This window comes from Carassius gibelio, chromosome B2 (genome assembly GCF_023724105.1).
Source record: "Carassius gibelio isolate Cgi1373 ecotype wild population from Czech Republic chromosome B2, carGib1.2-hapl.c, whole genome shotgun sequence".
NCBI lineage: Eukaryota > Metazoa > Chordata > Actinopteri > Cypriniformes > Cyprinidae > Carassius > Carassius gibelio.
In genome coordinates, this window is record NC_068397.1 from 27,199,205 (window position 1) to 27,227,156 (window position 27,952).

The 27,952-nt window shown below is 36.4% G+C and overlaps 1 protein-coding gene across 3 annotated transcripts; it reads right to left on the bottom strand.

The window, feature by feature from the left end:
* Positions 1-27,952, bottom strand: LOC127950430 (paired box protein Pax-3-like). 3 transcript variants are annotated; one of them, XR_008152465.1, is made up of 10 exons: positions 27,611-27,952; positions 26,167-26,402; positions 25,510-25,639; positions 24,738-24,881; positions 10,749-10,948; positions 9,922-10,087; positions 9,214-9,434; positions 3,448-3,711; positions 467-1,519; positions 1-430 (listed from the first exon to the last, which is right to left on the bottom strand). XR_008152465.1 is itself a non-coding variant. In XM_052547478.1 (9 exons), the coding sequence occupies exons 1-9, from the start codon at positions 27,693-27,695 to the stop codon at positions 1,502-1,504; spliced, it is 1,461 nt and encodes a 486-aa protein (XP_052403438.1). In that variant the 5' UTR covers positions 27,696-27,952; the 3' UTR covers positions 1-1,501. The 3 variants fall into 3 exon arrangements, 2 of the variants coding, with proteins under 2 accessions (XP_052403438.1, XP_052403437.1); XM_052547478.1 differs by having other exon boundaries at positions 1-1,519; positions 25,510-25,636; XM_052547477.1 differs by having other exon boundaries at positions 1-1,519.

Sequence of the window (27,952 nt, forward strand, 5' to 3'; positions counted from 1 at the left end):
TTTTGAATGTAATTTATTTATTTTTTTCTTATAAATAGTAAATAGTGCTGCATTTTACACATTATGATCAACAATTATATGCAGTCGAGAATAAAAAAAGAAAACATGAAGGTATAAAAACAAGGTAAAAAAAAAATAAGACATGAACATTGTGTTACAGAGACAGAACAAAGAACTTCATCTGCAGATCTTCTCCAAACTTAAGAGTAAAAATAAAGGTGGCATCCGTCCACATATGAAAGTCCTTTCTTTGCATGAAAAACAATCAGAGTTTAAGAACAGATGATTTTCGTGAGCGAGTGAGGTATTGAGTGTGTATTGCACTTTCCTTGGGTTCGATTTGTGGCAGGGGTCTCTCTGAATGTTCAGAATAGCATACTACCATGCTACTAATGTTCAGTATGCACTATGTATATCGTGTGCAATTTTTCTGCATGCAGAACTAATGCAAATCATTCGACTTGACTTTCCTATTACACTGTAACCAGTAAATTAAATATTTTATTCCTGTTCTTCTTGACACGTCATCAGCCAAATCAAAGACGTTTTTACACTAAATCAGATTAAAAATGCAACCGCATTTGCAAGGTAGCATACTACTTTCATTGCATTCTTTTAGTATACAAAGTAGTATAGAATTAATATACAGTATGCAATAAGCAGAACAATAGTATTCCATTCTGAACTTCACGTCTGTCTCATAATAAGCTCTTTTGTGTGTGCTCAGATGACTGGGGTCTGTATAGTCTGTTTGCACTACAGAGGGCCCGTGAAATGCCATCGGACACTTGAGTGCATTCTGTTTAGGTCACCCTCCTTCCCTCTATGAAGTGGACCTGAGAGCATTGTGCCAAATGTTTTTGTGTATTCAGTCATTTATTTATGATTAAGAATAAGGAAAGTTGGCACACCTGTATTTTCCAAGGCCTCATTTCCTAAATATGTCAACAAAGTCAAACAAAATGTGTCTCCACCAAAGAGTCGCCGTCGAGCTGTCACAAACCAGCCACTAAAGTGCGTCCGTCAGTGGACACCTGATATCACACTCTTCCCTGCCATTCCATGCTGTTTATAAGCACAGTCTCAGTCTTTGAGTTATTTGTCCTTTCCCTTTGTCCCCCTCGTGCCCCATGGCTCTTCAGGAAGGAGGTGGCAAGTGTCGTCAGAGCGTGTGATGAGATGAAAATAAGGAGAGGCTGCTTCCTCCAGGTCTAAATGGTCAAACTAACCCATTCTCAGTCCTGGTACTAAACCAAAACCCAAGCCCACCCACAATATCCCCCTCATAAAAACAACTCCGTACAACACTTTGTACCCACAGGCGTTAGAGAGGACGGCCAGCACCACTCAGCGCCTTTACTCAGCGCTCCTCAAACGGGAGTCTGAAGACGGACGGTCATTTTGGTCAAACATTCGAGGATTGGAGGAGAGCTCAAGTGCAAGAGTTCACGGCCATCCATAGATCTCTTCATCTCCCTCTTCATTCAGTCGATGCTGGGTTTCAGATAATGAAAGGCACCTGAAAGAGACAGAGAGAGAGAGAGACGTTAATGTAAGGTCAGGGTCATTATCGTCATTATGAAACCATGAAAAACTTCATTACTTGAAATGTAATAAATATGAACAGAAATAAAATAAAACTTATTTTTAATTCAGTAAGGTGCCAAGACAACGATTCTCATTTTCATTTAGTTTAAGTTGAAGTAATAAAATAACTAAAACATAATAAAAACCATCACCATACAGGCACAAAACTAATAAAAATGACAAAAATACACAACTTTATGAAAACTTTTACTAAAACTCAAAGGAAAATAGAAACTTTAAAATTAAATGAAATGAAATTAAATGTTTATTAACTGGTAACAATAATTGTTTAGGGAAATAATATAAAGAAAATACAGTTTTGCATGCTGCAGAACTATATATATAGTACATTTAGCTTCTTTTATTTTTTAAAGAACAGTACACACACACACAAAACTCATGACATTACATACATCATATTAAAGTCTTGGAAGTCTACTGATGCCTCCTAGTGGGCTCCGGCACAATGGCTGAGAACTACTGATATTAATATATGACTATATTGACCTAGCCTTTGGCAGAAGAAAAAGAAAATCGAACTATGCAAAAGCGTAAGATCCAACAAAACATAGAACATGATTGAGTGAGCCGGTGCGTGCCAATTCCACTAAGAAGACAGACAGAGAGAGCAAGAATGAGAGATTGAGAGAGAGGGGGAGAAATGAGAAGAGAGCGGTCCTATATTCAGTTCTGTACGGATCAGAGTCAATGATCAACAGCATCTACAGATCTGACCCGACTGAAACACATGGTTCTAATATCTGCCTGCCACGGGCCATTCTACTCCTACACGAGACCCCCGCTAACTCCTCCACGGACCCCCAGCTCTGTGCTTACGGGGGTGCGGACCCCAGCAAATTAATGATATCAAGATGCAGTGCTGGATTGGGCACTCGACATGTCTCCCCTCCGCTTCTGAGACGGCTGCTCCTCTCGTTTCACTGAGTGTTTGAGTGGATCATGAACGATATCTTTGTTACCCAGAGCTCATTACATGGCTGGCTGACGGATGACTGGAGCTGATGAGATACAGCTCATCTCACGGGGTCATGAAAGGTCACAGGTTAAGCACCGTAAACCACGGCAGCGTTTACCTGTGTGGCGGCCCGGCGGATCACAACTAACTAATGTAAACCTATGATTACGCCTCAGATTAAAAGACCAATACTTCACTGAAAATAATCTCAGTTGACATTTAGATGATCATGTTTCTCTGTAGAATCTTTGCTTTAAAAAAAAAAAAGTTTCCTGGCTGAACTGTAGCGGTTAGGACGGTTATTTTAGAAAGTCGAGCTGTAGTGATGCATCTCATCAAAATCATATGCCATGCATCAATAAAAGTGTCAAAAAGTGTAAAAACATTGCAACCGTTGATGCACTTTTTAAGTGTGGTTGCACAAACAAAACATATTCATTAGAATGAACATGAAATGGAAATTCATGTCAGATCTATTTTCTTAATGCAGGTTATTGATCTAATTGTGAATGATTCATCCATGCATATATATTTATTTATTTTTTACCTTGTAATTTTTCATCAAAAGTGAAATGACAGAATTCTCTTTGGTGACTTATGCAGGACTTCTCCAATTTTGTCTGCATAAATCGCACCCCTTTCTTACAATCGACTGCATTCAGATTTGCCTTCATCCAATCAAAAAATGGATTAAATGATCAACATGTTTTCTTTTCAATAAATCCTCAAGATAAAATATAAAAATAATATAAAAAACAATTCAAAATGAATAAAAACTGCAATAGTATCTATAAAATATCCCAGCTATGCATCGAATGCAAAATGTAATTTTTTTCCGCTTCCACAACAAACTGAAAGGTTTTTAGAACAGAGCTGGTGTTCACCTTGCTCTGCCCGTATTGGCTGTACTGGTAAGACGCCACGTGGTCCACGCTGTACCCGGGTGAACTGTAGCTGGAGGGGCAGTAGGACTGGGAGCTGGGCAGAGTTGGCATGCTGGGCAGGCCTGGCAGAGCCTCAAGTCTCTGAGAGGAGTGGCAGCTGGGAGCCATGCCTGTGCTGGGCTCCAAACCACCCGTCAGCGGAGACAGGGCAAAATCACTCTGTGGCTGGTGTGGCACTCCACCCGGATTCAACAGCCCCATCACCTGAGGAAAAACAAGAGAACATTTAGTACAACTACGCTAAGGTACTTTGACAAGCAAATGCTGAAAAGACCAGCCTAGATCAATGAATTTCCGTGCTGTTCAAGCTGATTTGTGCTGGTTAGCCAATACATGACCAAATACTCATTGTATTTGAGTCCAGAAAACCACATTTAATCAACTGCATGCTTACAAATCAGTTTTATGTGACAAAGCAGTGTTATTACTGTTAACTAAATCCAAAAAATAAAACCCTAAAGGGCATTACTGTTTAAATATATATATATTACATTTCTTGCTGTCTGAGCTGAAGTACTAAGAAAAACAGGAAAAACTTTTTTATAAAATTTTTACTCATACAGGTATGCATAATTTTAAGGTATATATACACTTTTCCAAGAAAATTATATATTGATAGTCTTTTAGTATTCAGAACTTCTCAGATTAACTTTTTTAAACATATTTTGAATGCACATGGATTAACTTAAGTTCTCAGACCTATCAGAATTCTTCATCTTCACTTCATTGTTTCAAATAAAACAATGAAAATTTGCTTTTGTTTTAAACTCTATGATGTGAAATGAATTCAACACACCGAACTGAACATAATGACAACGCTAAAGTTTTTAATTCAGCCCTCCCTTTTATCGAACAGCACACATCTGAAATGATTCGGTGACAGCGAGTGAAGATCCCTCCAGCTCTCACACAGCGTCTCTGGCCGCCTGTGTCTAATTCTCACCAGTGACAGACAGATGGAAGCGAGACGCGAGTGTGCCATCAGTGTCTGTGAGCTCTCGGACGCTGCTTGATGGGCCAAATACAGATCAGTTCCCTCCCTCTGCTAATCATTAATCAAAACCAGACCAGCCCAAAAAAATCTCCAGCACACTGACTGACCGACTGAACAAGCGCAGTCCCACTGACTGTGTCCAGAGTCCATGAGAGTCCAATTATTCCCCATCCTGCTGAACACATGGTTCCTTTTAAACCGTTACCCGGTCCAACCAAAGAGGGGTGGAGTCAGTCGAGACGGGCTGTATTTCTCTGTATTAACATTTTCCTGAAAACTATACTGAGTTTAGAGTTGTGTGTTTGAGAAGAGAGCATAGCCATGAGAGTAAGGAAAAAAGAAAGCAAAAAAGAATGATTTGGCATTTTCTATCAAGATTTGATCTTAAAAACCAATAGAACAGAAGAAACATATGGAATAAGTACGTCATACAGTATGTTGGTGGGTTTGCTTAGATATTCTTTAGGGACAGATTTGTCCTCAGACGTGAGCTAAATCCGACAAAAAACTCCCTGTGGGGACATCTGGAGAGGTAATCAACTGGAAAAACAATCCATAAATAAAGTTTTTATTTATATATAAAATAAAAAAATAAAATAAAAATCCCAGTTGAGATGCACTTACAGTGGAAATGAAGGTTGCCAGAATTAAATTATTAAATGACTGTTTCAGTAGTATAGCCCCAAAACATAACCGATGAGTATTAACATGATTTCAGCATTAAAAAAAAAAAACCTTAATAGTCTTTTCTGTGTAAATTTATATTCAGTTTTATAGTCTTTTTAAATAAAAATGTTAAATGACTATAAAAATGAAATAACAAACAAATAGAAAAGTTAATGTACGGTTTTTTTTTTGTAAATAAAATGATACACAATTTACATAATCGTGTATGTAAAATATGTATAAAATTACACATTATACATCTTTGTATGCTTTTTAAAACCATGAAGTGAACTTTGGTTTTCATGTGACATGTTCAAAGAATCTGTCATTATTTACTCATGCTCATATCGTTCCATACACATCTGTGCAAAGTTATGTTGCTATGATAACTGCAATGCCTAAAACTGTAAAATGACTATAAAATGCATGACAATTTAACAATGCGCAAATTTCTAATACAAATGGTTTAAAAATTTAAAAGCAATCAATTTTAAGCCATTTAGACAATTGTAATTTCAAAGCCTCCAAAAATGGTCCCCATTTATTTCCAATGTGAGCGCCTCAACATACCGGGAGTTTGTATTAAACCACGAGCCTAGTCAAAATTATCAACATTATGCTACAAATTGTGCAAAAATTTACTTAACTTGTATTGAACCTTTAATATTCATTTCTAGAAAAAAAAAAATGGGTGTCTATGGTATTTCCTCATTTTGCAAGGAAACCATGTGTGTCTGTGCGGTTAACTCTTTTCCAAGCAGTGTGAAGGGTCATGAAATTCCTCTTGGGGTTCATCTTCAACAGCTGTTCAGAGGAGAAATGGACTGAAAGCTCTAAGCACTCACAGATTTTCAGGTGCTTTCCCCACCTTGCAGATAACTCGCGGATCACACGAGCTGACAGCGTATATCATGTACAGCAGCGCATGTGTGAGTCACACGCTGATGTGTGATGCTTAACAAATGAAAAGCACATGGAGGTTAAACTCTCTCGTTCACCTCCCCATGGGGGGCCCTGGATGGCTACATGTGAGGTGAAAGCTAAAATGTTCCTTCCATATCCAGACCACAGACAGGAGTTGGTGACAAAAAGCTTCCTCATAAAACATTTTCCCAGCCAGGACATCTCATGTACACAGCTGTCCGGAGGAAGCAGCCCACATTCGCCAGAGCTCAAAGAGCAGAAAGGCAATATTCCCAAATCCAAATAAAACGCCATTCTGATTTCAGATTAAACACGTTAAGCAATTTTTGTGATTGCAATTTCTGGTTTTGTTGTTGTTGGTTTCACAAACGGATGCATCATATTTAATCTCAACTTTTTATTTAATTTTAACTGTGCAAAAAAATAAAAATATAAAAAAAATATTACAATTCACTGCAAAAAAAAAAAACTATTTAACATGTTACTAAATGCATTTTTATCACTTTTAACTGACAGTAGAACAGCCTAAGTCTGCAGTGAAACTTATTTTATGACTTTCTGAATTTTTTTTTTAATAAAAAGTACATCTGAGAGAATGAACAGGAAATTATGGGATAAAAAGCAGTGAATTGGATAAATAAAAAAACACACATATGAAACCAACTTGAACTGATTTAGGTCACTGTTCTTGTAGAAGTAATGTTTTACAGCAAGAACAAAACCACTAAAAAGGGAAAACCATGTTGTTGTTTTTTTTCTTTTAAATTAATAAATGCTGTAACAAAATTATTGCTCTTTGTTAGCTAATGCATTAACTAATGTTAACTAATGGAACCTTATTTAATGTGCATCTTTTTTTCTCTATTATGCAAAAGTTTATTTTAAAAAGCATAAACCTTATGAAATAAAGAATCCTCTTCATTTATATTCTCATCACTGTACTATCATATTTTTTTTATTAATAAACAAAAAACAAAAACAATCTCAATTTCACTTGGTATTAAACTACAAACCAATCTGCAGGCACGAGCCTCCTCAGCACACCCAGAATCCCAAGCTTATTTCAGCATACATTAAACCACAGATAAATACATAATTCAAACAATTAGCCAACAAAGTGGCTCATTTGCATAAATTACACAGAGCATTATGGAGGGTAAATTCACCCATTCCAATCAATTAAGAGTCCAGAGCATCCCATAATTAGAATCCCAGACGCTGAGAGTTCCAGCATCGTCATGACGACGAGAATCCCTGCCCTTTAACAACAACACAACAGTACCAGCTGACCCTGTGCCAGGTTACACACACACACACACACACACACACACTAATGGCAATAACAGACCGAGTGTGAGTGTGAGAGCTACCTGACCTCTAAGTCAGTCCTGACGCAGGAATGCTGTCTTAATGACTAGGAATTGGTTCTGATTACAAACCCTGCTGCTGGGGGCGCTGCAATTAGACACACTTCAATTAATACGTCATGTTAAATAACTTTGTGCAGTTCAATAACTTTACACGAGGCGAGAGTCCAAATCCAAACAGAAGATTCTTTATTTCATAAGGTTTATGCTTTTATGACATTTTAATAACACTTTAAAATATGTTTCATTAGCTAATGTAAAACATTAACTAACAATGTGGAATATTATTTTTTGTTACACTTTATATTAAGGGTTTTTTTTTTGTCTTGAACTTCCCACATCATTCCAAGCTTGTATACTGTTAAATTTTCCTTGTAATAACAATGGGGATTTTTCTTTCTTTTTTTTTTTTTTTTAAGTGACAGATTTTTCCATGCAATAATATTTCATAGTGAACAGCGGCTTTCAAAACTCAAAAAGAAAAAAAAAGTAGCATGGGAGTCATGCATATATAGACTTAAATGAGGAACAGACTCACATTTAAGTTGTATGAACTATTATGTTACTATTTTAGAGACTGACAACCATAGTAACAATGAACTGCTGTTTTATCACAAAAGCTGTAGTGATTCCCAAAAATTTTCTCCTGAATTTCGTACAAGTTTGAAACAGTAGGGTGAGTAAACAATGACAGAATTTTCATTTTTTTGGTGAACTGTCCCTTTAACAAAAACGTTATTGTACCATAACATATCTAATCAATGGGGATGTGTTTAGACGGCAGTGTTTTCCATAAATCGTACTGGTAATCTTACTGGCTTTCATTGCTTTTTTTGTGTATTATGAGAAAGAAGCTCATTCTCTTACAGCCCCAGGGGGGCTTTCTATCTCAGTCATTCTATTTTTTCCTCTGCTTCCATTTCATTCTCTCTCCGTCCATCTCTTTCATTCCATTTATCTGTATCACGCAGCACTCCGAGGGGTTTGAGTTTGAGGACAGCACCCAGGATGCCGCTCATGTCTAACTACCGGATGCTTTGAGGCAGTTAGGAGCTCATTTTCTGGTTGTTAGCACGACAGATAACAGCTGATGAGTGTGTAATCACAAATAATTGTCTTTCACTTCTGGTTTCCATCATCATCATCCTTTTAATCGTGTCCCACCCCTCCTCACACCTTCAGTCTCACATTAACTCATATTGCCATTCAGCTGGTCAGTGTAAAAACAGAGACTTCCTCCAAGTTTGGGCTCAGTAGCATTTCTCTTTTTGAAAGAAATCAGTGCTTTTATTCAGCAAGGATTCATTAGATTGGTCAAATATGACAATAAAGACAAATAAAGGCTACTTCGTATTCAACAAAAAATCTTGAAAAACCTTGTCAAAGTTTCCACAAAAATATTTAGCAGACCAACTGTTTTCAACATTAATAATGATAGTATGTTTCTTGAGTATCAAATTAACATATTAGAATGACTTATCATTCTAGTTTTTGATAACCTCAGAAACAAAGTTTTGCAATATTTTCATGCACCACAAGCTATTTTGCACAATCATTTTCTACTCTTTCTAATACTCTAAAACTTGAATCAAAAAGGCATCTTTTGCAACTGTACCTTTAAGATTTCCTCATATGACCTTGTACGATTGCCTGAGCTCTTTGCATGATTGTTTGGTGGAAAGCCCTGGCAGCTGGTCTGTATCTGCAGCCATATACTGTATGCCCAGACTGTATGTGAAGTGAAATGATACTGACCTGTGATGGGAGCCCGTTGCTGATGGTGGGGTTCACTGGGTTTGCATGACCAGGCGCAGCCACATAGCCGTCAGAGTAACTAGAGAAACCATGACGTCCAGAGGAGAGGCAGTAGGCCGAGCTCCCGTCCTGGGACCCCGGTCCGCTGCCAAGCCCAGTCTGATGCACTGAGGTGGGGGGAAGAGGCTGAGGCCTGTGCACAGTGCTGGGCTGCTCCGATACTGTTGAGAGAGAAAGAGAACAAGTCTTCAGTGTCACATGATACTTCAGAAATCATGTTCATTTGGTGCTCAAAAAACATTTCTTTTAATATTCTCATTGCTTAATATTTTTGTGGAGACCATCACACATTTTTTCCCCCACGATTCTTTGATGAATATAAAGTTAAATTGAAACTGAAACATTCTAAATGTCTTTTTATGTTTTATAATTATTATTATACTGACCCCAAACTTTTGAATGATAGTGTATTATTATTAGTATTATTAGTGTATTATTAGTGTATTATCTGCTTACTAAAAAAAACTGTGCTCCTGTGGCTCAAATGGTAGACCATTACATTAGCAGCGCAAGGTTGTGGGTTCGATTCCCAGGGTGCACATGTTAGGTAAAAAATCTTAGCCTGAATGCACTGTAAGTCGTTTGGATAAAAGTGTCTGCTAAATACATTTATTTATTTGATTTATTATTCTGCTTTACAGTTCTCACCTTGTGAGATGGATGAGGGAGGGTAAGGGCTGTCTGCCAGCTGATAGGGCTGAAGACTTGACATCGCAGAGGGTGGGAAACCACCAGGTATCAGGTGATTAAACGCCATGAGCTGATTGGCTCCTGCCTGCTTCCTCCAGCGAGCTCTTCTATTACTAAACCAAACCTGCAGGACAGAAAATGACAAACAACACACTTACATTTAACACCCATACACTCAGAATAACTATTTACTCACATAAACACATCTGCAGATTGGTTTTATACACTAACGGTGGCAACTTTCAGCATGGGCTTCCCATAACAACCCCCTTTACTTGGGAACCAGATATGGAACCATGTTATTCCTGGAAGAATGTGTTTGTGTGTGTGATGTATCTGAGTGTACACAGGCGCTCTTTGTATGTGCAGTACCCGAAGGCTAGTTTTTGTCTGATTGCGATCGAAACATCTGTGCTCATTAAAAAGCGGTGACATCATGTCACGGGTTCTAGTTTAATTGGGTTAAAAGGACCTAATAATAGAGTTTATTAAAAGATTTTTGTTTTGAGGTTTTTCTGCGACAGAAAACTAGGGTAAAAACAAGAGGTCAGACGTGGCACAAAGAAGCCTGTGTTTATGCGGGTGTGTCATGTGACTTCGGGGCAAAGGATGCAGGGATAAATGCTGGTAAATTTAGTCCCCCAGTGTAAACCACATTTACATTTGATTTTAAACAGCAATGCAACTTACGAGAAAGTGTTTGTAGAGTGATCATTTTCACAAAGATACAAAGCTTTTACAGGAAGTAATAGAGTTGAATATCAAAGGTGTGTGTGTTGATGTACCTGTACTCGTGCCTCGGTGAGTTTAGCTCTCTGAGCGAGCTCTTCTCTGGTGTAAATATCAGGGTAATGGGTGCGTTCGAAAGCTCTCTCCAGCTCCTCCAGCTGCTCGGCTGTGAACGTGGTCCGACTGCGCCGCTGTTTCCTCTTTAATGGCAAACCCGGTTCTGAGTCCACATCTGAGCCCTCGTCTGAGTGGCTTGCTGTAAGAAAACATTAAAGTTGGATTATTATTAAATAAAGAATAAATCCAGAACTTTTTGAGCTGTGAGAGATTTTCATTCGTTTCAGCAGAGCACAAACTTTAAATGAATAGTTCATGACTTGAATTCCGGTTCTCTCACAAAGCTATTGTATAGAGTCGGAAAATAGCAATGCCTCATACCTCATACATAGTCTAACCACATTTTATGATATTTTTATGGTGTTTTTGACAGACCCAGCCCTCAGTGACATTCAATGTATGTAAAACAAATTTGCACAGACTAAACAAAGTGGCATTTTTTAAAATACAATAAAAATACTACAGCAAACTAAATAAATTCATAAAACAAACAAACTAAATAAATGAATAAATAATTCCATAGACTAAAGAAAGTGGCAGATTTAAATAATAATAATAATAATAATAAATCAAATTAAATAAATTCATAAAATAATTTAAATAGAAATAACTTTATAAATAAATAATACTTAAGCACATTTTTAATAAAACAATTTAAATAAAAATTTTGAATGAATTAATCAAATAAATTAATGAATTAAATAAATTGTTTTGAGCAGCAATGCTGTGGAAATTATTTTAATAATTAATAATTAAAAACAATAATTAAAAAAGTATTTTGTTTTTTTAATGTGTTATATTTGGCAAGATAAACTGACCACAATACTGAAGTTGTTTTGTTTCTATGTGGTTATAACTGAAGGCTAGTATAACACTTTCCTTCACCCAGTGCTCTGTATTTACACACAAGCACACACATCAGCACTTGCTCGTATGCAGGTATTATTTGTGAAGTTGGACTGGGTTAGAGGTTCTTTCGTAGCTAATTCAGCAGAAGAGAATGTTGGTGTGAGTGGACTAAAGCTCAGGGAATCTGTACCCAGAGGAGGGGGCCCTATCAAATGATTAGGCTCCTCAAACTAGCGTGACAGCCAGCTTTTGTCCAGTAATACGCCTCGAAAGAACTCGCCAACGCCACATCTGCTTCATCCGACACTAGCCATCTCCCTTCTCTTGTTCGCTCTCGCTTCGATTTTCACCCCCATATGGTTGAAAACACAAAACGTAAAAAAAGACACCCAAGTTTGCCCAGCAAAACTACATTCACAGACCCTTAAATTAAAAATGCAAACCGTCCATCCAATCTACTTTTCGTTGAGCTCAGTACACATTTACAAAGTATAACAACCAACAAGTAAGGAATACACAAAAAGTTCGATCTGCAATGTGTTAATCAAATGAAAAAAATTGAGGTTTAATTAAAAGTGAAGAGTCACGCAAAGCAAACTCTTCGTTCTCCACCCTGGAGGCACACAGCGTGCCAGCGTGCATCTCTCCGGGCATCTCACGAGAGTTTGGAAAGAAAAGAGAGAAACATGGAGGGAGGAAAGACTGTCCTTTACCACTTTTCCAATGTAATGCTACTGAAAAAGTCACTTCTCATGCCATTTTACTCAAAAGTCTGGACTATTTTCAGTAGACAGCACCTGGAATGAACAGCCAGTTATTGAGGATATGGCATCCATCATTTTCTTCATAAAGAAAGCCCTCAGAGAACTGAGTCGCAAATTAAAATAAGCACATAAAAACACTATATTCGCCAAAACTAACATCCAGAAATCAAACCATCAGATCAGATCCTGCGAGGAAAAGAGAAGGCACAGGAGTTTCCAAATCGCTTTATGATTTGGGTAAAAGTAAAACATCTCACTTTTCATTTTCTTTCTATCATTATGGCTGCAAAAAGTCAAATAAAATTAAAAATACTATAATAAAATATAAAGAAATAAAATATATTAAAATAAAAAAATAAGTAAATAAAATAAAAAAGGAAAGAAGTAAATCAGAGTCAGAGTTTCTTTAAATTTCACCGCAATAAAAGTCAAATGATAAGAATAAAATAAATTAAAAGTAAATTAAATAAAAGGTAAGGTAATCATTACCACTGAAAAAAGTGATATAAAAAGGAAATAAATAAAAAGTAAATAAAGTAATTAAAATTAATAAATACATTTAAATAATAGATAAGCCAGCATTTTCATTAATTCCTGCAAAAAGTCAAATAATAATAATAATAATTAAAAATATATAAAAACAAATAATATAAAAAACGTAAAATAAATACTATAAACAAAAATCTAAAACACCTATCATGTTTAATTTGGCTGCAAAAAAGCAAAATAAAATCAAATCAAATAGTAAGTCAGTCTTTCCCTTAACTGCTTGGAGTTTGTAGCATTACTGCTGCAAAAAAAGTCAATAATCTGTAAATGACACTGTTGCATATGGCTCTTTCTTTCTCTCGCGCTCCCTCTCTCACTCACTCCATCTCTTTTGGGGAGTTATTTGGCAGTCTTTTGTTGGCCTGTTTAGTGAGAATGGTGACTGAGCTCTTTGGAGTCTGATTTCCACGCTCCATCTGTAGGTTCCATGAGCTCGGTCCGGGCAGCATTGAGGTCCCTGTCACCTGCCTGGCAGGGGGCGGGGGGGAGGTGGGCACAATGAAGGCTGGATGCAGGGCAATGGGGGCTCCACAGGGGAACAGCGGGGGGCCGCCCCCGAACCCTTCCTCCTCCACGGCCAGGGGGTTACAGAGGTGGAGGTGGTGGGGGTTGACGCGAAAGAGCAATACGGAGAGAGTTAGGGGGAAAAAAAGAAGAAGAAGAGGGGGCAGATCGCTCAATGGCACCTGGGGGACTAGTTTAGTGACTAGTGAGGGGTGTGTGGGAATAGCGATCCTAGTTAAAGATGATTGTCAGTCACGGTCTTGTCCATCGTGTCCATTCACAGCATTGACGTACGCTAAACAGACACTTCTCACTCAAATGTATAATTATGTGATTTTCCCGGGATTTTTAACTTCACTGACATGGGATTTCAACAAACAGCATCAAACATTGATTTAACATTAACATCAGAACGATACAGAAATTGAGAGAAATTGCATTGCATATTTCCCATAAAAAAAACTGGATTTTAATAACTTAAAATATCAAAGCATAAAAAAACCTGAAAAATAAACATGCAATTTCATTCATCTGAATAACCAAAAGCTTGACATCTCCAATAGGGAGATCAATAAATGTCAGAAAATTATTTTTAATCTGGAAAAGTGGGAAAACGTCGAGAGTAACAGACTCCTGAGTTGCTGTCCATCAGAATTTGAGCAGGACAGGAATCTCATACTGTGGCCACTTCCCACAGCATACCTGTCCCAATACACCACCAACCGCTTATCCCATCCATCCTCTCTCCCTCACGCTCATCTACTCTGCATCTCTTTGACTTTTGGACTGAGGTTTTGTCTTTCAGCGTCAAAATTGTGATTAAAACAATGAGTGATGTGTTGCACCAAGAAAAAGAGACAGAGAGAAATACTGATGAAGCAAGACAAGTAACACCTGCAACACTTTATCTGCATAACACTAACAGTAAAGATATTATCCAAATGAAATAAATTTTAAAACTAAATGTAAAACAACAAAGAAAGCACTAGGGGTGTAAATATTTGCTCTAACAAAATAAATTATTAAATTTCATGATTGTTTTTTTTTTTTTACTTAAAAAAATATACAAAGTGTAACTGGAGAGACCATCTAATGCCACAAGTTGAATGAGGACCTGAAAATAGTTTTATTGATTTAACTAAAATAATAAATCATTTTTATTATTAATTCATATCAAAATAGAATTCTTTAATCAATGCATTGAAATAAAAAATATATATATAATTCTCACACAAACATTTTTAATACATTTTACAAATAATTACAAAGAAACAGCAAGTAAGACATTGAATTAAACTCAAAATGTTTAAGTAAAGGCTGAAATAATAACCTTGTTGTCTCCAGTTATCCTTGTTTTATTTACAACTTTGAAAATAATTTACATTGTACACATTGTTTTTACTTTAATGTGTCTTTAAGTATAAAAAGTATAAAAAAAATATAAGCTCAGCTATGTATATATATATATATATATATATATATATATATATATATATATATATATATATATATATATATATATATATATATATATATATATATATAGGAAGAGTCTCCAGTATTGTTATTTGGTAAGTGTTAATTCCTCTCGCTCACACATCAGATTTATATTCCTCTCACACGCAGGACAAACCCCACAATCCTGCAGCCTGCCAGCTACACACAGCATTTATCAGTGCACTCGAGAAAATAGAGAGAGAGAGAGAGAGAGAGAGAGATGAGCGCTCTGCTGAATGAACTCCGTAGCATTTGGATGGACGTTAAAGGGCTTGTGGTGAATTCTGAGCATAATCACAGAGAAACAAGAGAAGGCTGAAAAACAGAAGCCAAAATGACGCAAAGCAAATGCAGCTTTGTGCAAAACTCCAAGAGAGTTGGTTGACTTTAAAATGATGGATTTGGAAACCTAGAAGAAAGCTATTGCTCAAAGGTCGCTAGAGACTTGATTGAGTTCTCAGTAATGTTTCATTTAAAGGGATCCTCCACCCAAATACAAAATTCTAACATCATTTATTCACCCTCATGTCATTTCAAACTTTCCTACTTCTGCGGAACACAAAATAAGACATTCTGAAGAACGCTGGGAACCAAGCAACATTTGAACCCATTACAGACAAAATATCTTCTTTTATGTTCCACAGATGAAAGTCATATGAGCTTGAAACAACCTGAGGGTGAGTAAATGATGACAGCTTTTGTGTTTTTGGGTGACTTATCGCTTTAAGGATCAACTTTGTCTCCATTTACTGACATAGACGAAGAACATAGAGAAATAAAATAAATCCGATTATATTTGATGAGAAACATTTGCATTCATGCAGAATTTTTTTGCTCAGTACGAAACATTCTGAGGTCTCTTCTGCAACACGTGAGATTACTTAAGTGTTTTTCCTCAGGAGAAACATCTGGGAACCTGGAAACTCCATTTGCTGAAGCCACTGAGATTTGAAAGCCATCTTTTGTGATTTTTCTTCTGGAAAGTCAGGTTGGCAACTCTAACGCAACACACACTGTGACACGCGAAAACAAAGAGAGCAGATAAAGTGAAAGTAAACACAGGGATGCTGGAGCGAGAGCACCAGAGTCCACAGATGACCATCTGGGCAGTTTATAGCTCCTGGTAGGGGAGAGTCTTCTCCTCAGGGGCTGTTAAATGGCTGGGTAATTGAGCTTGTGACATGTGTTCCCCAAACAAAACAAAAGCGAGAAGAGACAAATGAAGCATTTATTTGCAGCGTGGAGGAGTGCTGGCCCTTTCAGCCCGCGCCCCAGCCAGCCACTGGTGAGTGAATTAAAGAGTATATAGAATCCCAGCAGATGTAGAGAGAAGAATGGTTAACGGAACGATCACGACTCCATCTGGGGTTGGCATTTTGTTAAGAGGGAGGAGCAGGGAGTCACTCAACTCGCTCAAGAGCCACGACCCCAGCAGCTGCCCCGAGAGAAACCGAGCGAGAGAGAAAGAGTGGTACACGAAGAAAGAGAGAGACAAAGAGGAGAAAAGATCATTTTCAACCTTGCAGGTGGACTACAATGCGACTGGACATTTTGGACACACTTTTGGACAGCATCTTCCTATATACATATATACATGCCTAACCAACTGCCAAATGTGACCATGGTACTGATACTATCAGGGGCTGTGTGGGTGCAAATGAGTCAGATGCACCCTCCAAAAGTTATAAAACCTAAATCAAAATGCCATGAAATTGCTCATATATCATATTTATCACTATATGATAAATCAATATATCAATATACACTTCTAATCAAAAGTTTGGGGTTAGTAAGTGTTTAATAATGTTAGCCTCTTACGCTCACCAAAGCTCCATCTATTTGATAAAAAATTCAGTAAAACCACTAAAAATCTGAAACATTATTACAATTTAAATACCTGCTTTCTATTTTAACACAATTTAAAATGCAATTTATTCACCTGATGCAAAGCTGAATTTTCAGCATCATTAATCCAGTCTTCAGGGTCACATGATCCTTCACAAATCATTCTAATATGCTTATTTGATCCTCAAGAAACATAAAAAAAAAAAATTAAAACTGATATTCTTAAGCATTACAAATGCCTTCACTGTAAAATTTAAGGTGTCCTTGCTGAATAAAAGTATTTATTTTGTAAAAAAAAAAATAATAATAATAATAAAATTACATATATATATAAATATATATATATATATATATATATATATATATATATATATATATATATATATATATATATATATATATATATAAAATCGTACTGCCCCAAAACAGTAGTGTAATTAATAAATAAAAAGTATAAAAGTAAAATAAACTGAATGATGGTTTAAAAGAGGACATTGAGTTCAAAACTGTTGTTATGGGTGTTAAAAAGAAATACATTAAGATCCATTTTTGGAGACCGACACAAGGACCATAAAGAAGAGATGCTGAGGCATTATGGGTTCCCTGCATGCTTTGCTCATTATCATGTCTGAACAGTACAGCGGTGCCTGTTGCAGCATGGAATCGCTCTTAACAACGGGACAAAGCCAAAACGCAGAACCCACGCAGCGATCACACCACGGGAACACACACCACATGCTCCAAAATATATGAGTGCTCATTACATTGACATCACGTTATATTCATGTTCTTGACTCATGCTTTCCTACCAAGCATGCGCATATTGAGTAAGCCATTACTGTGACAAGTGGGTCACATGCTAAGCCGACAAAATAACATAAAAAATAAATCAATAAATCCTGTGACATTTGCAGTTACAATCCACAAGTGTAGATCTCACCTCTCATCATAAAAATAGTCACTTCTACCTCTAAAGAACTAAACCTCATTACACTGCATAAAATGCCTGTTATAAATGTATAAATAAAATTTACAAATAATTGAATAATTTAAAGATGTTGTTTAAATTAAAAAGAAAAAGATAATATATATAAAAAAATACTTTCATTCAATATGATCTTATTTATTATGCAATTTTTCTTCTCATGTAATTTTTTTTTATATATATATATATATATATATATATATATATATATATATTTTTTTTTTTTTTTTTTTTTTTAACTGGAAAAGAAAGAAATTTACAGATTTGTTACATTTCTGAATTTTGATGAATCCTCATTTCTGGATGATCTCTTCTATGTTTCAGTGGAAACTGATGCTCGGTAATACATGTAAAGTTCTTGAAACACCTAAAACCTATAATGAAACCATTTAAACCCAGTTCTCCTTTGTCTTCTTCAGTTTCAAAGCATTTATTGGCCATCATAGAGAGTCTGTTACCTGTCACGCTGAACAAACACATTATCTTAACCCTCATTTCCAACAGAGAGGGAGTTAGCACAGCCACTGACCCAGGACTCCCCCTTGACCCTGCCCAGCCACAGCTTACCCTCTCTGGGGTACCAATAAGAGTCTGACAGCCTCATACAAAGCCCTGCAGCCCTGACTCAGACACACAAATATATTTAGATTCAACAGGAACCTGGAAACCACACTATACATCTTGCAACTCAGCAGCTAAAATGCACCACATCCTTAAAAATGGAGCCAAAAAAGAGTTCTACAGCTTAATGCCAAGAGAAACCAATTTTAAATTTTAAATCTATTAACTGATGGAATTCACATTAAATGTTTTAAACTACCAAAAAAAAACATTGAATTAGCATGACTTAATTCTTCATTTGAATACAGTTTTTTGTTTGACCTACAGCACTTCTGTGAAACATTGAAGAACCTTCAATTCTAATGTTATAAGGCTATGCAGAAGTATTAATTTTCCGTCATGAAACATGAAATTCACAAACCTACACAACTAATCATGAAATGGATAAAAGGCACTAAGACAGTCTTTCCTTGCAAATTTTACTCATAAAAATCACAAGAATTGGAACACGTTTGAAGTTCCAATTGATGCCAACAGTAAGCCTTCTCTAAATCCTCCAAAACCAAATTATTTCTGTCTGAAACGAATCATAAATTGCATGTTTGAGTTGGAAGTTATGATTCTGTTTGTCTAAGTTGAATGTAGTAGAGAAAGCGAGCTAACAATGGTCTACTGTAGAAGCTGGATGTCATGAGGCTCCAGAACAACTATATAGAGAGTGAAAGGTATGATTTTAGTAGGCTACTGTTTCTCCTGTAATTTCTCTCTCTCTATCTCTCTCTCTCTCTCTCACCAACATATTTTGGCAGTTAAGAAGTGAAGTTCCTCAAGTTAAGTGATTGACAACGGCGTCTAGCTCTTCTCAATTAACTGCCTCATTGTGAGTCTTTATGGCAAGGCCCCTGAAACCCTCGACCTCTCCTTTCCCCTCCTTTTCATCGCTCCTTTGCCAGAGTTTCACTCACTCAAACACTTGCAAGAAAACAGAGCGCTCTATTCGGCGAGGATCCCCTATTCTCATTGACCTTCTATTGCCCACTTTTTCTTTTGGACGCTTCAAACTGTCTTTGAGAAGAGAGGAGTGGAAGAGGAGTCCATCACTCGCTAGGGGCTGGTCCGGGTTTGACCCCGCACCCCCCACTTCAAAGATGGTTTGCATTCATTAATTGTTCTTTGAATTAATATTTGAGGATCACAATGCTGGTGCCAGCATATAAAGCCGACCTAATGAAGCATACAGGCGGCATTCACTTGGAGATAAGCTCAGTGCGACCGTGTGCATGTGTGTTTTCTTCCTTTGCGTCTTTGAAATCGAATGGAATGACATCATTTGGAAATGACGCATGGTCTAGGCCGCTTCTGAGAACGTCACACATCTTTATCACCTCCCTAAAGACTCGATTGTCGTTCGGATAACTTGTGCTATCCGTAACCTCGATAAACTTGCACTGTGTTTAACGAGAGAAGGAAAGAGAAGGGCGAAGATTGTTAGGTTTCAAGGAACAGCTGAATAAAAGGCAGATGATTGCTCATCTCCATTCCCGCAGGGCCCCGGAATCATGACTGAGGAACATTCCAGAAGAGAGAAGAGCCCTTGTTTATTGATCAGAGAGACAGACCTCATAAAACATACAAGACTAGACCCCCAAGAGCCAGATTGGGCTAGAGTTTCCCAATTGTGGTCTAAATTTGGATGAGTACATCTGGCTTTACTGCTCAGAGTACATTTGCGGTCGCGAAAAAAATAAATTGTCCCCAACATATCTGTTTATTATTGTGTGACACCAGCTGTCTGTATTTGCAGAGCATCTTTTGCTTTCTCTCCCCCCTTTTCTATTGAGCGAGTATCCACTCAGCAAAGCAGGCAAAAGCCCTATTTTATTTACACAAACAAAGTCCTCCTTGCTCTCTCGGACAAAGGCAGCTGAATCTTTCATGTGTTGTCATTGCTTGATTCTCTCTGTCCTCCTGGCTATTGGCCTGCCGGGAGACAATGAGCCCAGGAGAAAAGCAGCAGATTGTTGGAATGCAGCTCAATGAAACTAATTATTACATGTTGACTGCGTTCACCATGGCACGTCTGAAAGCACTAAGCTCATTCAATTGGCCTCCACGGGACTCCCTTTCAAAAAAACTTGATCCCTTTGACTGTTTGTATTTCTGAGTTTTCTTTTTCGCCTGCCGTGAATGAGAATCTGTGAGAGAGGGGCCGTGGCTCTTTGATGACTTTAGTTACTTTTAATTAGCTAAATGAGGCTCGAGGATTGTCAGTTTTCCCAAAGTTAATGGTATAGGAAAAAGGAGGGGATGTGGGATAAGTTTTATCGATTCACAGAGAATGATTCCAGGCACTAGAACGATTCCTTGCCGTTCTTAAAACTTTCTTTGAAAAGTTTTAGCTTTTGTTCCAGCAAATGAAGTACAGATATAAGAAAAGATATAAATATATATTGTTGTTATTTTCATTTAAACATTATCTTTCAACCTAAACAAAAGGTTGATCCAACAATTTTACATAGAGAAAAAGTGGTTTTAAGTTAAAAAAAAAAAAAGAAAATCTCTAAACCAATCTATATACATTATTTTATACCATTAAAACTAATTTTAAGATTTTACAGTCTATGGGAAAACAAAAACTGATGAAAAACACAATTTCATATAAATTATCTCTTTTTATTTGAGTAAAAAACTTAAAACTTAAAAAAATTACAAATACTACCGGAAAAAAAACGAATCTACCTTTTTGTTCGGAGCTTCCTCAGCAAACAGTTTTTGAGAAACATCTTTTGAGGTGTTTGCTTATTTCAGTATTAGTAAGCAATGGTCCTCTACACTGGCTTTTCCCAGACAAATAAATCTGAAGGGGCCTATGCTTTGATCTCATTCTCAAGCCTTAAAGGGGCCCAACAATAGGTTTTGAAGGAGCAGGGGCCCAGAGCCAACACACCCATCTTACCCGACAACTATAGACTCAGCAAACACATACTTAATCAATATTTGGCTAGAGACACCCTCTTGATTCTGAAAACACCCTTTTGAGATTTTAACTGAGCACCGAATAGGAAAAAACAACAACTCCCACAAGCAGGGAGGAGAGAGTGAAATACAGCCAGCGCAGAATCAGCCCACTGCAAACAAACGAACGAGAGTGAATGGAGAGAGGAGAAGTTTATAGTACGTCAAAGGAGATCAGGACTCATTGAGTTTTATGATGTAGACACATCTACATGTGAATAAAAGCCAGAGGTGATGGATCCTTCTAGGAAAACAAAAACATTAACCGGGCTTTGAAAAGGCTGTTTTCCTTTCTCCTTTCCCCTTGCGCTTCCTTTCTTTCATTCACTGTTTTGTTCTTTCTTTCTTTCTTTTTCTTTTTTTTATGCAGATATAGACATCTAAGTTATTCTGTTGCAAGTCCAGGTTTAAAAGTACACAAATACAACATAAAATCCATCAAATGCTTTAGGCCTAAAAATGTGATGGAAAATATTTGTGGGACATTGATCAAAAATAACTCATCAATAACTTCCAATAAGATCTGTTTCCTTCCATTTGACTCACAATCATTTCTGCCAAAAAAATCAGAAATAATTTCAGTGATCAACTTAACACTATGAATTACATCCTATCCTTGAGTTCTGTATTAGTGGAATGAATAAATATGGGGATTATTACTATTTATCATTTGGTGTATATTGCTAAATGTTGACGTCAACGTGGGCTTATGGATTCATGTTCTCATTTCTTAGCTTGTTTTCATTATTTTTAAAAAATATCCTCTACAAACTGTAGTCTTGAATATTAACTATAGACATTGTTCTCACTGAATGAAAACTAAGCCATGATGAATTTTGCTTGCACTCGTTTAAAAGCTCAATGACCATCACACAACTATTAACAATGACAGCAAAACAGCACAAAAAAGTCAGCAAATAGCAGAACATTTTGTAACACCATAATGCAATCATGCTGAAATGCATGTTAGGAGCTTGCAACAAACACTCATCAAGACAGCGAGATTTCTCAATGTGAAACTCACTATGTTTATCTATGATTTAAAAAGCCCCATATTCCTGATAAAACTATACTTTTTTGATGTTACCTGAAGTTCATGTAAATGGCAAAAGTATGCTAAATAACAAGGTAGAACAAATACATGTTTTACGTTCAAAAGCAAATACGATGTAGTTATATCAGTGTCTGAGCTGAAACAATGAACAATCCTAAATCAATCTAGCTCTACAATGTGGGGCTGAACTAATGGCAACCCATTTTGAGTTTACTCAAGTTTTTTTTTTTTTTTTTTTTTTTACACAGCAAGCCTTTTGCAATGTTGTGCGTTTCAAAAGTTCATATCAATCAGCCATCTCCGAACAACAACATATCGACAGTCGTTTGTTAAACTAATTACCAACTGATCTGTATTCGTGATGGCGGTGCTGGAGAAGAGAGAAGGAAAAGGGCAGTGAGGAATGAATGCGCGCCCCGGGCGGAGAGGAAGGGGGCGGGTTTTTGTCCTGAGATGAAAGTGGGGACGAATAAAGGGCTCGATTTAATCTACTAGAAAAGGTTTTCATTGCAATGACTGAGTATAATGTGCGCCAATTGTAGCGCGGCCCATGACGCGGGGTGATCCGGCTAGCGCGCTCACAGCTCAGTGTTTCTCTCTCCACTTCACATCCAGAACAAACTCCTCTGCGCAAGAATTTCAGCCCGGTGGGGGTTAAAAAAAACGCGCTGCCTGTATCAATTTCCAACTTAATACATACAATTCAAATGGGAAAATGGGTACTGCCTCGAGGCTATCCGCTGCCTGGATGTTAAAAATGTTCGTGATATTTTGTTGTTTTAACTTTTGAGTGTCAGTAATTACATTTTGACGAAAAATTTACTAACTTTAGCGTATAAACTGTTCAACGATTTTCGCGGGCTAATCGTCTCTTGCAACACTTGGCCTAATGTAAGCTATGTTAGCTGTAGCTATTAACATATCGCATTTTAGAGAAGAAAAGTTTTAAGTACAAAAAATTATGATGTAACGGTATATATATATATATATATATATATATATATATATATATATATATATATATATATATATACTCGTGCTAAGGCGGCAACTGTGTTGCTATGGTTACCTCTGCAGGTGAACGCGGCTCATGGGTAAATTTGTGATTGAAACGTTTATACAGCATATTCATAAAAACAAATAACAGACTGATTTGAAACGTCAGTCTTTTGTTTGGACTTTCCTTTATGAAAATGTTAACGAAAATATAAGGCTGTAAATATTTTGATATTTATAAAACTTCAAATAATCAAAAAAGTAATTCCATAAATCCAAATATTTAAATGAGACACTTTACTTTTAATGGTCTCGAAAATCCATATAGCCTACACTACAATCAACAGGTGTTAATTCTTAAATAAACTTAACCGTTAAAACATCTTAAAATTAAATACTACCTCCAAATATTGTTGACGTCGTTTTGGGAGGCTAAAGTGAAAATTCCAAGACACGATTTAGCTAAAAATGGACACATTATTCAAGCCTCGAAATTTATACTTCTGATTCGGGACCACGGTCATTCGTGAATAATTCATCTCTCATTGCCCGTCCATAATGTCCTCTCTGCGACTTTTGTTAGACCGTTTTTTCTTCCTTTATTTCCAAATTTTGAAAAGCTTGGAGTCTTTTGTCAGGACCAAGCTACTGCTAGGCCGAGCTTTGTCCTGGGGAAACTGAAGCGTGAGTCTCATGGACTCTTTCGCTTTTGTTTCCCAAGTTCATCCTCAAGTGTCCGATTGTGCACCGCAGGAGCGTCTTTTAGTGAACGCTATTCTTGGACAAATGTTTGATTTACTGATTCGGCCAGTTTCACGAACGTTGTTTTAGGAGGTTAATCTCTGATGCTCCTCAATTCAGTTTCAATAAGTTTAAGGAAAGACACAGAAAAACGCTATATATATAAAGACGTGGGCCATTTTTCCTATCAGTCTATTTTGCATTTGGTGGCAAAAGACTCAAACTAAAACATTAATAGCGCTTTTGGCATTAATAGCGCTTTTCTGACATTTCATTTACGAAATTTCTGACGTAGGCCTATAATCTACATATTTTTCCACAAATTTTCTTAACAGAACAAACATTCGCTTTCAGTATTAAACATTTATTATTATTATTATTATTATTATTATTATTATTATTATTCCTGCTGTTGTTATTGTTAAGAATGCATTTATGACCTACACATATATAGGCCTAAATATTTTCTAGCTAGGCTATAATAAAACTTTTGTAGATATGCTACCTGTAAACTCATTGTGCTCATCTCAATCCGCGTAAAAAAAAGATCAAACTCGTCAGAACTTACATCTGTCACCGAGAATCCCGTCGATGCTGTGTTTGGCTCTTCTTTCGTTTTCTTCGATCTCCCTTTTTTCCACTTCATCATCATCTTCATCTTCATCTCCGTTTCCACCGAATTTACAGCGCAGCATGCGGCTGATTGAACTCACTGCGGACAGACATGGAAAGCTTCATCAAATGACATCAGAACTGCACTTGTTGTGTGTTTAAACAATTGAAAATGTGCAAGCATAACATTTCAGTCCGTAACCACGAGGCATTTAAAACGATCTTCTATTAAATATATACAGGCCTATACTGTCCACCACAATGATACTTAGTATGCATGTGTGTTTCTAGTTAAAGACTGGTATCAAATGTTCACACGCTGTGATTTGTTACAGTTTAATAGTTCTAAGATGTTATAATATTCCATTCTGTTACTGTGATGTTCATTTAATTATTATTATTGTAATAATATATTTTTTTTTTCTTTTTTACATGTATACTAAGCTTTGGTAATATTGTATCATTTACAGTCATGCCAATGAAGCAATTTTGAATTGAATACATATATATATATATATACACACACACAAACATATATATATATATATATATATATATATATATATATATATATATATATATATATATATATATATATATATATATTTATAGGAGTGCTTAAGTCACAAGCCACCTCTGTTTCCCCCCAAGCAACAGGTGTTGGAGGCAATATCTTAAAAACAAAAACTAAACTGCACACATTGACAGATAAAGTTTTGTAGGCCTACCTGAGGGCACGTTATTTCGATCGCAGATCCCATCTTTCAGAAGTTTATCCCGCATCTCCCAGCTGAACATCCCTGGATTCTCTCTCTTGTATTCTTCGATTTTCTTTTCCAAATCGGGAGTTGTGCTCTGCTTTCATTACAATGGTTACATAATAATTTATATATTTCATTTTATGATAACTTTCAAAATATCTAGAAACGATTATAATAAGAATGTATACAGATAAATACACAATATTATGTTTATTTCATTTCAGTCATAAGATGTGTTAAATGAGGCAAAAAATATATGTGTAAAAATCTCTTAAAAATAAGAGTTTCACAGACTGATGCCATGGAAGGACTTTTATTTTCTAATTATTTAAGAAACATCTATGCAATAGTGCTTTAAAGACAAATGGACGGATGTGAAAACTTAAAATAATTGTTTTTAGATAATAAAAATAATAGATAAAATAATTATAAACAATGGAAACTGTAGATTGTAGACATTATTTGCTGAACGTCTGTACACGCTTAAAAACTGTGGGCATAATAAGTTAGTCGTGAAGATAAACACATTTTATTTACAAAACTCCATACGAATGAACTTTCTAATAAATTCTATAATACAATTCAATTCTAGTAGTGCATGAAGTGGCCTCGGTGATGTCCTACCTTGGGTTTGCTGCCACCAATAGCACCGGGCCGAATGGATCCCGTCTCCTGGTACCTGCATAAAATTTTGGACACGCATCCGTGCGACACGCGCAGCTGTCGGGAGATGACGCACGGTCGTATCCCGTGATGGGCCATCTCCACTATCTTGTGCCGGATGTGATTGGGCAGAGGGCGTCCGTTTATGAAGACTCCACCGAGCTGGTTCACGCGGCCCTGACCTAACGGCGTGGAGACTGAAGTAGGAAGGGGAAAGGGTAGTGTCAATGACTGACGACGATTTCCTTGTGCTAAAGTGAAAATATATTTTGAAAAGAAAGATATATAACCGCACACTCACTTTTAAGTTTACGGAGCCATAAACTTAACTGAGTTTGCAAAGTCCTCCACCCCCCAGCTTGCATCTCTAATAGTTGTGCATTTGCTTTAAGTTTCGTTAAAAGTGAAAATATATTCAAGAAAGAATGACAGCTGTATGTTCTTTACAACACAAAAACAATAAAACTAATACTAACAATAATAAATGATAACTATTTATTTAAATAGCCTACTACAACTACTACAATGTTTTTTCATTAGACCAAAAATATCGAATTTTTAATCATTTGCAAAAATTCTACTTGTTGACAGAACACTTTTTATATTACATATTTGTAGACTATTTAAATTTTTATAAAATAAGTAACATTGGAATTATAAGGTTCTATCTGCATTCCGAGTAGTTTTGAGATATTGGGTTTCAAAGTTTTTGTGTTCCATTCGACTGTGTAGATATAACCTTATTGTTTTTTTTCTGTTGTTTTTGTTTTGTACACAACATTAAAAATCTATCACATAATGTAAATACGTTGACACAGAATAAGAATATGTGAATAACTAAATTTTGACAAAAATGTCAGATAGAACATTATAATTCCAAGGGGACTATATTGGCTAACAGAAAAGTTTTGTTTTACAAAATGCTAGATTAGCATTAAATAAGCTTCACTAAATCAGAATACATGTTTCATTATTTAGAAACATTAAAATATAATTTAAAAAAACATGTTCATGTTGTTTTGTTTTGATTCAGATTGAAATAGTAAAGGCATTCCAAGTGAGTGGGAGCTAGCCTTTAATTTTTCACATCACAAAATAATTAAACCTAGGTTTTCACTGCTTGTTAACTTTATTTTTTATAATAAAATTTTAATATTTTCAATGCCATTTCCTTTCTCCATTTAGATTATTGAATTACATTCAATAGATCAAATATGTCTTAAACAGAATCCACATGTTGAATTAATCAAAGTTCAGTCTGTTACATCCTGATCTCACGGCAATTCGTACATATTTTACAAAATCGTACGAATTCGTACAAATTAGCCACTTCATAAAATACGTACGAATTGGTCATGAGATAGCGTTGGCTGTTCCGTCGTAACCACAGATGCTAACACCTTACCCTCCAAGGAATAGCCTCCTCTCGGGTAGTTTTGGGGTGGTGTGGGGCGCATCATCCTGGAAATGCCCCCCGCTAATGCGGTCATATCTCCTCTGCAAGATAGAAACGTGTGCACGGAACACTTGATGAAAAACCTGAAGTTATCCAAAAGAGAAGCGCTGATCGTCAAGTGTCTGCTAAAGTATGAAGTCTTCAGCTGAAAACGAAAAGTCAACTTCAAAAGTCAATCCTCGGAAGTTAATCACGGATAACCAGGGTTTCAATCGTGGTTCATCTCAACGCAGTTTGGAAGATAAAACTCTCTGAGCTGCGTTCCGTTGTTGTTGACACACTTGTTGTTGA

Coding starts and splice junctions, on each gene's coding strand:
- LOC127950430 (XM_052547477.1), bottom strand. CDS start 27,695: ATGACCGCATTAGCGGGGGGCATTTCCAGGATGATGCGCCCCACACCA. Junction 25,640..26,166: donor TTGGTGGCAGCAAACCCAAG/GTAGGACATCAC, acceptor TTGTAATGAAAG/CAGAGCACAACTCCCGATTT. Junction 24,882..25,509: donor TCGAAATAACGTGCCCTCAG/GTAGGCCTACAA, acceptor GTCTGTCCGCAG/TGAGTTCAATCAGCCGCATG.